This window comes from Pteropus vampyrus, unplaced genomic scaffold, assembly GCF_000151845.1.
Source record: "Pteropus vampyrus isolate Shadow unplaced genomic scaffold, Pvam_2.0 Scaffold50, whole genome shotgun sequence".
In the NCBI taxonomy this organism is placed as follows: Eukaryota; Metazoa; Chordata; class Mammalia; order Chiroptera; family Pteropodidae; genus Pteropus; species Pteropus vampyrus.
In genome coordinates, this window is record NW_011888831.1 from 591,907 (window position 1) to 607,514 (window position 15,608).

Below are 15,608 nucleotides of genomic sequence, written 5' to 3' on the forward strand. Positions count from 1 at the left end.
TGAGCTTATTGAACTGCTTTTCTTTATTTTCCTGTATTTCATTGAGTTTCTTCATAATTGCAATCTTGAATTCTCTGTCATTTAAATCACCATCTTCCATGACTTTGAGTTTGGTTTCTGGAAACTTTTCATTTCCTTTTTGTGCTCCCAAGTTACTTTGGTTGTTTATGGTATTTGATGGATTATTTTTCTGACTGCATATTTTAGGTAATGAACTCTTTTCTTGTTTAGATACTGTTTTGTTCTCAACAATTCAGCAGGTTGATAGTTAGGGTACTTTCTTTTTGCTATGCTGCTTGGGACATCTCAGTTTCCTTTATCAGGCTCTGCTGAGGAGTGTGGGCATGAGATGTAAGTTTGCAACCTCACGGCTCTGTATCCCCTTCCAGTATGCTTATCAGCACCACTGTGTTATTTTAAACTTTCTAGCCACCTCTACCTGGCTCTGCCACCATGGGGAGAGGGCAAAGGAAATTTTTCTGGAGAGAAATTGTTTCTGCCCCTCTTACATGGCAGGCCACAGTGTGAGGGCTGTAGCCTGACTTTTCCTCTGCTGTCACTGTCACTGTGGGTGCTGAACTGTATCAGCAGCTCCCATCCCTACTCGTTCCACTTCCCCTACTCACTCCACTTCCCCTACTCATTCCAATACACCAACCTTTAGATATTCTGATACATGGACCTTTCAGGTGTGTTTGTGTATTGAGCAAGGGATCCTTTATTGAATTATAGTTGTCTGACTTGTAAGTTTAAGTGGAGAAACAATGAAGTCACTTACTCAGCCATGATGCTGACATCACCCAGGCCACTTCTATTTTCTAACTTAGAAAATATTATTTCTAACTAAGTAAAATGTGAGCAAACCAACCTAGAATTATATTAAAAGACTAATTCATAAAGGCCAAGTAGGGTTCATCCCAAACATTCAATGATGCAAAATTAGAAAAAATTCAGGACATTGACATGTGAAGGAAAAAAACATAGGATCATTTCAGTAGGTACCCAAGCATATGAATCTTTCCTATGTCTACAGAATCCTTCAACTTATGAATCTTTGGAGAAGAACAATTTGGCTCCTATTACAGAAGCTGAAAATAGCAGACATTTGCTTACCTGGATTCCTTTGCAGCTGGGTCATAGGCACAGGACCAATCAGACGCACACCTAGACTTTGAATCAGGAGCTAGTATCACAAAGGAGTGGGGGTGGTGCAGCATTCTCACTCTGCAGTAGGGAGTTTGCAATAATACTGAGTTCCTGGCTCAGCAGCTGGAGTGGTGCAAGCTTCAGTGACCTGCTCTTACAGCAGAGTTTAGCTCACCAGACAGGTTCTGCAGCTTGGTTTTGGGCACTAGTCCTAGCTATGTAGTTCTAAGTCTGGTTGTCTAGCCATCACTTACAAGTCTGTGAAGTAACCAATGTGTTTTTAATAAATTCCTTTTCAGCCTATATTAGCCAGAACACTTTCTGTTTCTTACAACTAAAAACCCTGATACCAATGCAGCAAAATATTAACAGCTTCAGTGGCCTTATTCCATATCATGGCCTCTCTCCATACAACTTTCCACCTTATTTCCTGCTACTTGCTGCCTCACTTTTTCCACCCTTTCAATTACTTTTGCAGCTGGAAAATTATATAAATGGCAAGTCTACGGATTAATTGCATCTGACTCAAGTGTCCACCCTTGTCCAGTCACCAGTAGTGAGCAGATAGAGCCAGGCAGCTTATGTGGTTGCATGGTGCCCTTTCTGGGGGTCAGTAGGAGGCAGATTTTCATCACTAGAAGGGACAGTGGACCAACAGATGTGGTGGCTGAATCTCTGAAACAAGCACCTAACCTGGTGTTAGGAAATCCTAAAAGGCTTTCTAGAGAAGGAAATTCTGTACTGGAAATTTCTAAATAAGTAAGAGTTATGCAGAAGGGGATAAGGGATAAGAAGAGAGTCCAGGCACAAGAAAGAATGATCTAGAGTGAAGGGTGGAGTGTTAAGAGATGGGGCTGGACAGGTAGGCAAAGGTCAGATCACACAGGACTCTAAAGGCCATATTAGGATCTTAGACTTCCTCCTGAGGGCTATAAAGAGGCACTGATGCATTTCAAGCAGTAGAAAAATTTACTTATTTATTATTATTATTACTTTTTTAAATGCTTACAGCACCTGATCTTCCTAGGTGGTCTCCCATCCAAGTACTAACCAGGCCCCACCCTGCTTAGCTTCTGAGATCAGACGAGATCAGGCACATTCAGGGTGGCATGGCCATAGACTCAAGCAGTAGAAGAATTTAAGCAAATCTGAAGTTCTGAAAGACCACTCCAATGGGAAGAAAGGAAGTCAGAAAGCTGGGAAACAAGACGAGAAGTAGTAGAGTGAAGCAGTAGAGAGAAGGTGGCAGCCTGGACTAGGAATGGTGGTAGTGGGAATGGAAAGGAGTGCATATGAGAGAGATTAGGAGGTAAAATCAGTGGGAATTGGTGACAGGTTTGATGTGGGGATTAGGGAAGGGAGGAGTTAAGGATATCTGTCAGGGATTTTGTTTGTATTGACTGAATGGCTAGATTAATGACTAGATGATGGTATCATTCACCAGGTTGTTGGGCAACACAGGAGAGTAAGTAAGCTACTTGGAAGAGAGACAATGAGCTCAGTTATGAACATATTTTAGTGTTTTTGGGACATCCAAAAGTCAGTGAAGCACATGTGTTTGGGTCTCAGGAAGGGTCAGAGCTAAAGATTTGGGTCAATAGAGTATGGATGATGATTGAAAACAAGAAAATAGATGAAGATAATCTCAGGTGTTTATGTAGCATAAGAAAAGAAGAAGGCCAAAGAACCAAAATCTGGGGGCAGGTTAATTTTCATGAAGGGTAGAGGAAGAGGAATCCACAAAGAAAATTGAGAAGGGCCAGCCAGAGATTTAAGAGGAAAACCAGGAAAATTAGTGTCATGAGTCCCAAGGTGGGTGTGGCCACATGTGAGCAGGCTGCAGAAAACAAGATCATAATAGAAAAGTGTCCAGTGGACGTAGAGGGGTGGGAGGCACTGGTGACCTTGGCAAGAATTGAACCAATGGAGGGTTGTGGGTAAGAAACCAGCCTAAAGTCAGGTGAGAAGGCAGAGGGAGGTGAGGGTTAAAATTAGGCAACTCTAAGAATGTCACTGTGAAGGGGAAGTGAGAATGACAGCTGGAAGATTCCTAAAAGCTGGATGAGGCTGGTGGTTGTAGGAGTCCACTCCCAATTTCCCTAGTATAGAAAGAAAGTGGGAGAAAGTAGAGCCCAAAGGAGGCCTTGGGGGAAAGTTGTGGAAAGGGATGATAAGGGCCAGTGTCCGGGAGGGAGACTGTTCACTGGGTCACAGGAATCCCTATCAGGGTGCCATTTCCTCCCCATCCCCATCCCCTTCCTGCCTCTGACCAGGCCCTCCGTGGAGTTGGAAGAAAGAAGGACCGAGTCACACCCTGGAAGAAGTTCTTTGCCCTCGGAGGTTTTTCTGCCTACCCGTAAGCTGGGGTTGGGGTTAGGGGAAGAAGGGTTCTGAAGGAGGGATAAGAGCTAAGGACCTTGAGCTAGCAGTTTAGGCTTTGGGGGGCAAGGGTAGGAGAGGGGAGTGGAGAGGATGGGAGGTGGGGGAGCCGAGTTTCTGGAAAAGATCCTGGAGGCTTCGGTGAGGGCTAGAGCCAGGGGGAATGTGCTGGGGGCCAGTTGGGAATCCACTCAAGCTCCCCTTGCCCACAGGTCCCCATGCCTCTCCTCCTCTGGCTGCTCCTCCTGCCAGGCCCTTCACACCTCCAGTCCACCTGTGAGGTCACCAAAGTGGCCAGCCAGGTGGAAGTGAACTGTGATAATCTGGGACTGAAGGCGCTGCCTCCAGACTTACCAGCAGACACAAACATCCTCCGCCTGAGTAAGAACTCCTTGGGCACTTTTTCCACAGCGCCCCTGGTGCGTCTGACTCACCTCATTCAGCTGCACCTGGGTGACAGCAAGCTGACCAACCTGCAGGCTGATGGGAAGCTGCCATTGCTGGAGACCCTGGAAATGCCTCATAATAATTTGAAAAGCCTGCCCTTGCTAGGACAGGCATTGCCAGCACTCGTTACCCTGGATGTCTCCTTCAACAAGCTGGACTCATTGTCTCCTAATGCCCTGGATGGCCTGAGCCAACTCCATGAGCTCTACCTGTGTGGCAATAAGCTGAAGACTCTGCCTCGCCAGCTCCTGGCACCAACAACCCGACTGAGGAAGCTTAATTTGGCTGACAATAAGTTGGAGGACCTTCCCCTTGGGTTCCTGGATGGGTTGGAGGAGCTAGATACCCTCTACCTCCAAGGGAACTGGCTGAAAACAATACCAAAGGGCTTCTTTGGGGACCTCCTCCTGCCTTTTGTTTTTCTCCACAACAACCCCTGGTTCTGTGACTGCAACCTCCTCTATTTCAGTCACTGGCTGCAGGACAATGCCAACAATGTCTACATATGGAAGAAGGGTGTGGACGTCAAGGCCATGACCCCCAAAGTGGAGAGTGTTCAATGCGTCAATATACCCGACACATCCGTCTTTGCCTACTCAGGGGAGGGCTGCTCCCCCCTCAGTCATGGGGATGACCCAGGCGACTATGATAATTATGAAGAAGAGAACCATAAGGGTGATACGGTGCCTGCTACAAGGGCTGTGGTCAGGTTCTCTACCAACACCAAAGCCCATACAACCCACTGGGCCTTACACTATGAAGAATTTACTGTTTCTGTAGACAACCAAATGCCCTACTTGCCTCCAACCCAAGAGTCCACTAAGAAACAGACCACATCGCCAACCTCCACAGAATCTACATTCTACACGACTCAAAAACCCACTACTGAATCCACCACAACCCGGATCACCCCAGAACCCTCAACCCTGACCACTCCAGAACCCACAAACTGGACCATCTCAGAACCTAAAACCCCAAAACCCACAACCCCGACCACCTCAGAACCCATCACAACCCCACCCACCTCAGAACCCACAACCCCGCCCTCAGAACCTACAACTCCAGAATCCACAACTCTGACCACTTCAGAACCCACAACCTCAGAACCCACCACAACCCCGACCACCTCAGAACCCACGACCCCGCCCTCAGAACCCACAACTCCAGAATCCACAACTCTGACCACCTCAGAACCCACAACCTCAGAACCTACAACCCTAATGACCTTAAAACCCACAACCTCAGAATCCATCACAACTCCCACAACCTCAGAATCCATCACAACTACCTCAGAACCCACAACCCCAACCACTCCAGAACCCACCACAACTCAGACCACTTCAAAGCCCACAACCCAGACCACCTCAGAACCAACCATTTTCTTAACTACCACAGAACCCACCTTACTCCCTACTATCTTAGAAACCACAACAATCATCTCTGAGTTTGTCGACATCCTGAAGGTTCGTGGGGTGGCTCAAGGGAATGTGTATAGCTCCAGAAACGACCCTTTTCTTAACCCTAACTTTTGCTGCCTCTTCTCCCTGGGTTTCTACATCTTGGGTCTCCTCTGGCTCCTGTTTGCCTGTGTGGTTCTCATCTTGCTCCTGATCTGGGTCTGGCACATGAAACCACAGGCCCTAGACTTCAGCCAGTCTGTTGCCTTGGCCACAGTCACGCATACCACACATCTGGAGCTGCAGAGAGGAAGGCAAGTGACGGTGCCCCGGGCCTGGCTGCTTTTCCTTCGAGGGTCACTCCCAACTTTTCGCTCCAGCCTCTTCTTGTGGGTCCGTTCCAATGGCCGTGTGGGGCCTCTAGTGGCAAGACAGTGGCCCTCAGCCCTGAGTCTGGGTCGTGGTCAAGACCTGCTGGGTACAGTGGGCATTAGGTACTCTGGCCACAGTCTTTAAGCGTAGGTAGTTTGGGGACCTTGAGAGGCTCTGATGGGTTTTCCTATTGGGATCTAGCTGGGGGTGGGTGGGTAAGCACAGGGTCAAGGGGAGGTCTTAATTACTTTTCCTTTATTAGAAGCCTTCTCTTCACAACACTAGAATACAACCTCAGACCTAGAAAACCGCGATGGGTAGTGGAATGGAGTTGTGTGGGTCACAGAATAAAGCTCCCAATCTACATGGGGTTGGGGGGCAGGGCGGTGTTCTCAGACCATTAGGTTACTATCACTTCTGGGAAGTTTTAGGAAAAAGCAAATAAACAGATTAGAGCTTGGTCCACACATTTATCTGTGTACTGAAAATTTGTAGAGATTTATCAAGATGTGAGCCCTGATTGTCTCTGGGTGATGTAAATATGGTTTTCCTTTACTCTGCTTAGCATTTTTTAGTTTCCTACTATTACATATTGTTTGTATAATAAAAAAACTTCAAAAAGAAAAATTAGATTCTTTTGGAGAGTGACTGGGGCACCTGTCACTAGCATTTTCAAGGCCCCAACTGCCCTGACCCTAGGTGCTCTATTCATCCAAAAAAGCTCTAGTCTTAGCCTGTACTTCCCCTGCCTTGGGTACCTACTTCTCTCCTCCAGGGGTTACTACCCTGCAGGACACCCCAAGCACCAGTTTCAGCTCAAGATCTGTTTGGTGACACTGCTGAGGCATAAGTGCCTGTGACCCACAATACTAGGAACAAAGGTGGGTGATCGCCCAAACCTGCAGCCTCAGAAATGTGGCTCTCCTGCTCTCCCTAGGTGAGTGGGACAGGGGTAGGGTATGCACTGTGTTGGTGGGTCTTACTGAATAGTCTCCGTTTCTGGTTCTCAAGCTAAGATGCAGGTAAACGGAACCTACTTTTCTCTTCTGGTGCCACAGATTCTGCCATTCCCCTTACCACATTTGACGGGGCCTTCTCTCCTGCCCTGTTTCTCACACTGAGGCCTGAGGCCCTTAATGAGTGAAGACTGAGTCTTCCATAGATTCCCCCTCCTCCAGATGGTAATAGAGGAATCTTCCTAACTTGAAAACCTGACTGCATCTCTCCTGTTTTGAACCCTTCCCCAGATAGACAAACTCTTGAGCTTGGCAATCTATTCCTGTGCACTGACCCATCGAACAGTCCAGCTTTTTCTCTAACATTTTACAACCTGTGCTCCAGCTATTGCAAACTGCACATAGATCACCTGCTCCCAAGCCTTTCTCCTTCAGCCAGGAGGGCTGCCCCATCCCACTTCTCCAGCCAGTCTGCTACTGTACACAGGTTTCTCCTCCCTCACGCTGGGCCAGGCACTTCAAGTTACCCAGAAACTGTTTATTGCTATACTCCCAGCTCTCCAACTGCTCCTGTGTCATCTTTCCTCCTGCACTTGTAACTCCTTAAGTACAAGGTTCAGGCCTTGTTTCAAAGTGGCCACTGTGGCCCAGACCAGCATGTACACGGAGTGGTTAAGGAGAGAGGCAGAGGTGGGAGGGCCCAGCAGGGATGCCAGGTTGCTGAGCTCCACCTCTTCTATTGACGATGCTCTGCCAAGGGGACAGCTCCCACCTGCCGCCTGCCTGTCCCCTGGCCTGGCTCAGAAGGCTTCGGGCCTCACACTGCTCAACCCTCCTTCTAATTGACCTTCCCATGCCCTTTTATGCCCCAAGAAGTTCTTAGGCTCCCTGAGGGTAGGGCCTGGGAAGGTCTCTTTTCTAAAGATTTGGATAAGGCAGCTACTCTCCCCAGCCTAGGGTCCAGATCATGTTTCTGGCCAATACCCTCCAGTTTCCTCAAGCCTCCAGGCGTTGGGAGCCAGGATCCTGTGCTCACTCCCTCAAGCTCTGCCCCTCCACCATCCACAGGTTGGCCTTCCCTTTCATACTCTTTATCCCTCCTTCTCTGCCACAGAAACAGTCACCAGACCCCGGAGACTTTTCCTGGAGATTACAGTGAGATGACTTGTGCTAACTTGTACGTCTGTCTGTTCTCAGGCAAGTGGCTGGGAAGCAAGACACAGGGCCCGGATTTTGGTTTTCTTCACCCTGTCAGCTGCTGCAACAAGGCTGATTTACATAGTATTTGCATAAAACCAGTAGGTGCTTTTTCTTTAATAAATTTTTCTTAAAAACTCCAATTCCTGTTCTCTAAGAGCACCCACTTCTTTGTTCAGTCTCCCCCCGCACCAGCCCCCAGAACTCTCCAGATTTGGGGGTGGTGTCATCAATCCAATTTATTGAGGTGGAAGGAGGGAGGGCCACATCCTCCCACTGCATACCCTTTCACCAACTTGACCGTTTCTGCTCTATCCAGTCCCCTCAGCTCTGCCTTAGTTTCCCTACTGAGAAGGGGGATCTTCTGCTGTCCTATGTGCCCTGAAACTAACACCCAAGAGGAGGCTGGAAATCCTCAAGGAGTTTCTCAGCTCCCCCCAAGGCACAGCCAGGAATGGAGAGGTCATGAGGATCAAGACAAGCAGGGCAAGCTGGAGCAGGAGTAGGACAGACCAAAATCCTTTACCGCAGAGGGGGAAACCACACTGTGGAGGGAAAATAAATAGAGAGGCCAAGGGCAGCAGTCCAGGCCCCCCCAGGGATACGATGACTGTAGGAGCAGCAGGCGAGTGGGAGCCCCAGCACACCGGCTCCAGGGCCCTCGTCTGCTTCAGCCACTGAGAAAAAGATGCTTGTAGGCCTTGTTCATCTGCTCCAAGAAGATGAAGGTGAGGACGGTGTGGGGACCCAGGCGAGCATAGTATGGCGTAAAGCCCTTCCACAGGCTGAAGAAGCCCTCATAGCGGACGACCTTCACCAGCACGTCCTAGACAGGCAGGCAGGCAAAGGCGCTGGAGCTAGGACCTGGCCTCTCGGGCCCTCGCTCTCATACCCAGGTACCTTCACAGCCCTCCCAGGGAATCCAATCCTCCAGCCCAGGCCCCCAGCCCTGCTTCCTCACCAGCCCATTTTTGTATTCCGGCTTCCCATCAATCATTCGCATGTTCTGAATCCTGAAGGAGAGAAGGTCACAGTATGAAAGACATAAATGAAGCCCTCTCATCCCTCTCCAGGTCCAGGCCTGCAGACTCACCGAGTCTTGACAATGTCCACAGGCATGGAGGCAGCAGTGGTGACCAGGCCACTGATCATGCTGGCACAGAAGTGGCACAGGATGTTGTCAGAGAAGTAGCCTGGGGAGGCAGAGCAGGGGGTGGCAGTCAGCTCTGAGCTGTCCCAGGCCAAGCTGGGAGCTGAGGGCCCAGCTCTGGGTCTCACCTGAGTCCAGTAAGAACTGCTTGGATTGGGAGTAGGAGGCAAGTTGGGCAGCATTGACAACAACAGCCCGAGCCATGGTAGGGATGCAGCCCTGGGTAGAGAAGGAAGTGGGGGAGTCAGAAATGCTCCAGACCTGACCCCTCATCCCCTAAGTAGCCAGTCATTTCACTCACCCTCCATAGTGTGGGGACCCCCTCCTCCCGGGCGATTCGAATCAGGGCATTAAACACGTTTTTGTAGCCACGGCGCTGGTCAGCTGGAAGTCTGGTGGTAAGGTAGGGAGAGGCCAAGCTCAGGACAAACTATCCTTCCCCGCAGGAGCAAAGAAAGGGAGGACAGAATGCTCTGCTCTAGCTCTAGGATAAGTAGTCCTTAATCTGAGGTTCCAGGGAATGGATCTGGAGGTAGGCTCAGACCTGGAACTCACCGACCATCAGCGGTCATGCGGATAAGAGCCACTTCAGCTGGTGTTCCCACAAAGGCACCGGTTGCACCTGCAGTCATGCCAATCAGCGCCTTCAGCAGAAAGCCAGGAGGTGTACCATCAGCTCCAGTCAGGCGCTCAAACAGCACAGTATAGATACCAAGGCGAGTGGTGGTGTAGGTGGCCTGGCGCAGCAGGCCAGCTGATAGCCTGGGGAGTGAAGGGGTCAGTGTATCCGGCCCAGATCTGGAGCTGCCAACCTGCACCCTACCCCCATACTATGGCCCCAATACCCAGTGTAAATGCCCCTCAGCCCTTCTGCCTTCAGGATGCTGGTCAGGGCATGGAAGCTGGTTTTGTACTCTCGTGTCTTGGCTCCTTCTCCACTCAGCTGCATTCGGTTCTTCACCAGGTCTAGGGGCTGCACAAAAACTGTAGCTCCCATCCTGGGGGAAGACAGGGGTTGGAGTCAAGAGCCAGGTGTCTCACATCTACCAAAATCCACTGGAGCCTGGCAACAAGGGGTCACAAAGAGCAGGGACTACCATGCAACTGACTAAGTGTTAAATAGACTGGTAGACGTGTATTAAGTCTTTGCGTGTACTAAAAGCAATGGATCTGAAAAGTCCAGTAGGGGCCACACAATGAAAGTGCTCCATGCAGCTCCAAGGAGGTCAAGCAGTGATCTGGAACTGCATACCGTCCGACTCAAGGAGGGGAGGTTGGCATTCATGACCTGGGATTTCACGTAATCCGTCAGGAGCCATGTAATGACCTGGAACCCGATAAGGCCCGGCAAAGCCAAGCAATGGGTTGGGAAACTTAAGAGGCCCGGCATGAGCCATGCAATGACCCTGCATGCAGCCCAACAGGGGCTGTGCAATAGATGAAAAGATCTTAGCATCCCGTGAAGGATCTCGCAAAACACTGGGAACGGCGCTGAACCTGTGCGGGTTCGGTTCACTGCAATAGATCACAAGATGAACTGGGCCCGGTTCTTTGCACCCGTCCCTTCCTCCTCTTTTCCCATCCCTGGGGCCTGAGCTTACCCGGCCAGGCCCCCGAACAAGAACTTGATAGACTTGGGGGATGTACGGGGCTTCCCGTCCATCCCGCCGGTCCCGGGGCTCGCCGTCGCCGCCATCACTACTCAATGACCCTCGGCACTCGGTCCCGTGCGCGCACGGCCCCGCTCGCGCCCAAGGTGACACCGCGCGCGCAACGGGACGAGGGCGCGCGCGCACGCTCCTCCGGCTCAGGCCCAGCACCAGCTGAAAGCTGGCGCAGGCGCACAGAGCAAAGGCGGCCGGAAGTAAGGCGGAGCTGAAGGAAGAGCTTCAAAGATGGGTGCGGGAAGGGGTGTGATAATTTAGGAAGTCAGAGCAAAGGCGTACTTTGTACCGAATTGGAATCGCGGGAAAATAGAGGTTGATTGAAATCTCGCGAGATCAAGTATGCTAGGCTAGACAGAGATCTCTCGCGAGAGATACATGATTTCAGCTGGTGGGAGGGGTGTGGTGAGGACTCTCGCGAGACCTGAAGGTACCGCGGCGGTGGCGGCCAGGGGTAGGAGAGGTTTGTAAAGCGGGAAGCTCCAGGAACCGGGCAGTAAAAGGAAAGCGACTAGGTCGTCTTCTGGGACTTCGGTGCTCCCTTCATCTTCAGGCACTCCCTCCAATTCTAACCTTTTCTTTTAACCGGCCTTTTAGGACCGGAAGTCCTTCATCTTGAGCGTCCAATGCTGGAAGCGGCCTGACTTTTTTCTCCGGAAACCCTTTTCCAGGGCCTGGGAAGGCTGCCCACCTGGCCGGAAGTCCCACCTCCTTGAGTTCCCCCACCCTTCCAGAAGTTTGTCACCTGTGCTTACCTCCGTTTTCTTTGCCCGTTTTATTCCTGTATCGGGAAAGGATACATTTAGTACTTCTCTCCTAGCTCCACTAAACGGGTTCGATATTTCACTCCCCGAGTCCGGGTTCCTTCCCCCCGCCTCCATGTAGCTGGGAAGTGGGACCTGGGGGTGGTTGGACCCCTAGGATCTTGGAGGGGCGGAGAGGGCGCAGAACTCCGCTTCTGCTCCTGCTACCAGGCCTGCTACGCGGCCTCCTCAACCACTCCCCTCCCGCTGCCATGCACCCTGCGGCCTTCCCGCTTCCTGTGGTTGTGGCCACTGTGCTATGGGGAGCAGTCCCCATCCAGGGGCTCATTCGAGCGGTGAGTTTGAGGGGCAGATGGGGGACGGGAGCTAAGAGAGCGGTTGGAGGCTGAAGGGGGAACATGAACTCTCTTGTCTGCAGACCTCGGACCACAATGCCAGCATGGACTTTGCAGATCTCCCAGCTCTCTTTGGGGCTGCCTTGAGCCAGGAGGGACTTCAGGTGATTTTCTAACCATTTTCCTGTTTCCCTAAATCCTCCATCCTGGATAGGGTTTTGAGGAGCCTTGCTCTTGCATGAAGCTGGAGGTAGAAAAAGCAAGTTAGGAATTAAGTGCATGAGCACATCTAGTGTGGAATCCAGATTAGAGGGAGAAAGCATAATCTACTAGAACTCCGAGCATTGTGAAGGAGACTGAAAGTGAACCAAAATAAAAGGCAGGGCAAAGTGGTGCTTATCAGTAGTATCAGTAGTATCTCTGGAATCAGTTTCTGGTTTTATGATCTTGAACTAAGTTAATTATCTTTCTAAGCCTTTGTTTTGCTGTAATGTAGGATAACAGAAGTTATTAGGGTTATTGTGAGGATTAAATTAGGTAAGCAATTTTGTAGTACTTCATCACAAAGATTGTCACACAGTAAGAACTCAACTGGGCCACAGATAATCAGTATAGTTGTGTGTCTACCAAGTAAGTTTTAAAGATCTTACTGGCTTCATCCAACAATTCACAAATTGGGCAGCATCTCAAGTACAGGTAGAAAGAGCTATACAAACTGAAAGATTTTATAGGCAGAAGGGAGCAGGACAAGAAAGTTATAATTGAAAAAGCTGATTTTTTGTGGCAAGGTCACCCTTCTTTAGGCAGGGGTCTATCAAGCAGATTGTCTCTCACTAGTGACCAGACAATTCCAGATTGCCTTAAATAAGATTCCATTCCTGGGGGAGGCTGAAACTGTAATTGAGTCAGGTGTTAAATATCAGTTTGGTGACATGCGGCTTAGCACTAGTGACTCCATTTTAGGCCTCTTGTCTTTTTTAATACAGGGGAGTATGTTCTGGAGAAGGAAATGTGAAATGGAACTTGAGAGAAAGTAACTTGGATGAGTGAAGAATTGATTTACAATCAGTGGGAAACTAGAAGGCAGAACAATTTCAATTAACTTGGAGTATGGGGTATAAGCTAATCTGGGACAGGGAGGATGATGGGAGGGTCTGGTAAAGGGATGTTGTTTGATCTAGTGGCATCTTTAGGAGGCTGAGAATAGGTATACTTCTGACTTAGGTGGGATGCTCAGACCCCAGGAATGAGAAGGAAGTGAAGGATACAGAACATGCAGTATGTGGGGACCATTGTGCTTGGTGGGCCTTGTGGGGAGCGGAACCTAGGAAGGTGAAATCTGTTTACTTCTTTTCCCCAGGGCTTCCTCGTGGAGGCTCACCCGGCCAATGCCTGCAGCCCCATTGCCCCACCACCCCCAGCCCCGGTCAACGGGTCAGTCTTTATTGCACTGCTTCGAAGATTCGACTGCAACTTTGATCTCAAGGTTGCTGAATATGGAGTGGGAGCTGGGAAGCTGAGGGTGAAAAAAGACACCAGGAATGAAGGTAGGTAAGGTCCATAATGGTTCCTTATCCCCTGCCTCTTCTCCCTAGGTCCTAAATGCTCAGAAGGCTGGGTATGGTGCAGCTGTGGTACACAATGTGAATTCCAATGAACTTCTGAACATGGTGTGGAATAGTGGTAAGGTTGGGAGATCTGAACAGCTGGGTTTTCAGTAGAGCTCACACAGAGATGGTGGAGGGCTGAAGGTTTAGGGTGGGATGAAGCAAAAGAGCCAAATGCCAGGGTTACCAAAGGATTGGAGTGGAGAGTTGGATCCCCATTGTAATGCCCTGATCCCTGCAGAGGAAATCCAGCAGCAGATCTGGATCCCGTCTGTGTTTATTGGGGAGAGGAGCTCCGAGTACCTGCGTGCCCTCTTTGTCTACGAGAAGGGGTAGGATGTGTCCGTCCTCACTCTTCTTTCAGTAGTTCTATGCCAACCTGAAGCCCAAGCCTTAGGCCCTTCCTATTCAGTCTCTTTACTTTCTTTCGGTTCCCTTCCCCATCCATAGGCCTTGTCAAGAACCAGTTACTTTGTCACTCTTCTTTTGTCCCTTTGCTTTTCCTGTCCCTCTGATACTGGTGTTCTTTTTCACAGGGCTCGGGTGCTTCTGGTACCAGACAATAGCTTCCCCTTGGGATATTACCTCATCCCTTTCACAGGGATTGTGGGACTGCTGGTTTTGGCCATGGGAGCAGTGATGGTGAGTAGTAGCTCAGGAAGCATGGTGGGAAGAGCTGCGGCCTTTAAAGCCAGACAGGATGTGGGATTGAGATGGGGATGGTTTGTACTGGATTATCCAGTTTTGTTCCCTAAAGCTGACCATCCACTCACCCTTTCCTCAGATAGTTCGTTGTATCCAGCACCGGAAACGGCTCCAGCGGAATCGACTGACCAAAGAGCAACTGAAACAGATTCCTACACATGACTATCAGAAGGGTGAAGGAAATAGGGGCGCCGGAAGGCCTTTCTCATAGCTTACCTGGTTCTGAAGGAGTTTGAGCCCAGAAACTAAGAGGCAAAGAAAGATGACAGGGAGATGTCAGCCTGAGATGCCACTTTTCCTCTTTTTACCCATACAATCAGGACAGGACAGGAACAGAATAGAAGGTAGAAAGCAAAGATGATTAAATGGAGTAGTTGGGGAAAAGGATAGAGGACCAACCTTGCTTATAAGGGAGAAGATGGAGAGAACAGAAAAATGGAAAGAGTCGGGGTGGGGTTGGGGGTGGGGGGATTCCATCTGAGAAGAAACAGGTGTGGAGAAGCTGGGTCTTGGGCCTGGAGCCTCCAGTGCCCATATAAGGCAATAGTAGAAGTCCTGCCCCGTTTCCGCTCCTCCCACTTTCCACCCTCACACCTCCCCCCAAAAAACCCACTTCCTTTCTTACCTCTGCTTCTCTGCTTGTCCTTCTAACCCCAAATTCATGTTCTATCCTGGCTTTACCCTGCCAGGCCCACTCTTAGCTTTTCCACAGCTCTGTAGAACCAGGAAAAATAAATTTTGCAAGGTTTAGCTTGACCACAGGCCTCTCAGGGTGAGTCCTTGGGGGCCTTGTCCAGAGTGGCTCAGTATAAGGACTCCTTTTTTCCTCCCCAGGGGACCAGTATGATGTCTGTGCCATCTGCCTAGATGAGTATGAGGATGGGGACAAGCTGAGGGTACTCCCCTGTGCTCATGGTGAGGCCTTCACTTCCTGTGTCATGCCCCCACTCCACCAGCAGGCATCAGGTTCTTCACCTCCTTCCTCTTGGCAGCCTATCATAGCCGCTGTGTGGACCCCTGGCTCACTCAGACCCGGAAGACTTGCCCCATCTGCAAGCAGCCTGTCCATCGAGGACCTGGGGATGAGGAGCAGGAAGAAACTCCAGGACAAGATGGTGATGAGGAAGAGGAACCAAGGGACCATCCTGCCTCAGAGCAGACTCCACTTCTGGGCTCCAGCCCCAGAGGTCCCACTTCTTTTGGCTCCCTAGCCCCAGCCCCCCTTATTTTCCCTGGGTCTTCAGCAGATCCCTCACCCTCCCCTTCCTCCTCAGCTGCCATCCTGATCTAATACCCTTTTGTCACTCCCCACCTGTGATGACCTATTTTGCACAGCCCCTTTCTCCCTCTAGTCTTCTGTTGAGGGGTAGGGGGCATTCCGCCCTAGGTTTCTCCCTTACCCAACCCCATCCTTTTGAGGGGGTTGGGAGTACAAAGGGACTGGGTCTATTGGGTTAATAAAGTTGTTTTTGTCAACTAAGGAAGGGAG

The 15,608-nt window shown here is 50.1% G+C and overlaps 4 protein-coding genes and 1 non-coding gene across 7 annotated transcripts in view; 2 read left to right on the plus strand and 3 right to left on the minus strand.

Annotated features, from left to right (window-relative positions):
* CHRNE (cholinergic receptor nicotinic epsilon subunit) overlaps window positions 1-5,763 on the minus strand; it is a 29,832-nt gene extending 24,069 nt beyond the window's left edge. Inside the window, exon 1 of the mRNA XM_023530411.1 lies at window positions 5,657-5,763. Within this exon, the coding sequence (XP_023386179.1) occupies window positions 5,657-5,663 (7 nt within the window). The 5' untranslated portion in view covers window positions 5,664-5,763. The remainder of the gene's footprint in view (window positions 1-5,656) is intronic.
* Window positions 2,149-2,267, minus strand: LOC111739486. Its single transcript, XR_002780275.1, has one exon. It is a non-coding gene; the product is annotated as a 5S ribosomal RNA (ribosomal RNA).
* Window positions 2,268-5,977, plus strand: GP1BA (glycoprotein Ib platelet alpha subunit). Its single transcript, XM_023530406.1, has one exon. It carries the CDS (start codon window positions 3,744-3,746, stop codon window positions 5,883-5,885), a length of 2,142 nt encoding a protein of 713 aa, XP_023386174.1. The 5' UTR covers window positions 2,268-3,743; the 3' UTR covers window positions 5,886-5,977.
* A 2,130-nt stretch (window positions 5,978-8,107) lies between these two features.
* On the minus strand, window positions 8,108-10,982 carry SLC25A11 (solute carrier family 25 member 11). Its single transcript, XM_011359718.2, has 8 exons — window positions 10,646-10,982; window positions 9,890-10,042; window positions 9,600-9,806; window positions 9,346-9,436; window positions 9,173-9,263; window positions 8,988-9,087; window positions 8,856-8,907; window positions 8,108-8,720 (listed from the first exon to the last, which is right to left on the minus strand). Exons 1-8 carry the CDS (start codon window positions 10,738-10,740, stop codon window positions 8,565-8,567), a joined length of 945 nt encoding a protein of 314 aa, XP_011358020.1. The 5' UTR covers window positions 10,741-10,982; the 3' UTR covers window positions 8,108-8,564.
* A 101-nt stretch (window positions 10,983-11,083) lies between these two features.
* RNF167 (ring finger protein 167) lies at window positions 11,084-15,599 on the plus strand. Of its 3 annotated transcripts, none has more exons than XM_011359719.2 (10): window positions 11,087-11,171; window positions 11,306-11,807; window positions 11,891-11,971; window positions 13,168-13,293; window positions 13,403-13,490; window positions 13,656-13,746; window positions 13,951-14,056; window positions 14,199-14,292; window positions 14,954-15,034; window positions 15,112-15,599. In XM_011359719.2, exons 2-10 carry the CDS (start codon window positions 11,724-11,726, stop codon window positions 15,408-15,410), a joined length of 1,050 nt encoding a protein of 349 aa, XP_011358021.1. In that variant the 5' UTR covers window positions 11,087-11,171; window positions 11,306-11,723; the 3' UTR covers window positions 15,411-15,599. The 3 variants fall into 3 exon arrangements, with proteins under 3 accessions (XP_011358022.1, XP_011358021.1, XP_011358025.1); XM_011359723.2 differs by having other exon boundaries at window positions 13,168-13,241; XM_011359720.2 differs by lacking the exon at window positions 13,403-13,490 and having other exon boundaries at window positions 11,084-11,171; window positions 13,168-13,354.
* The last annotated feature ends 9 nt before the right edge of the window (window positions 15,600-15,608 follow it).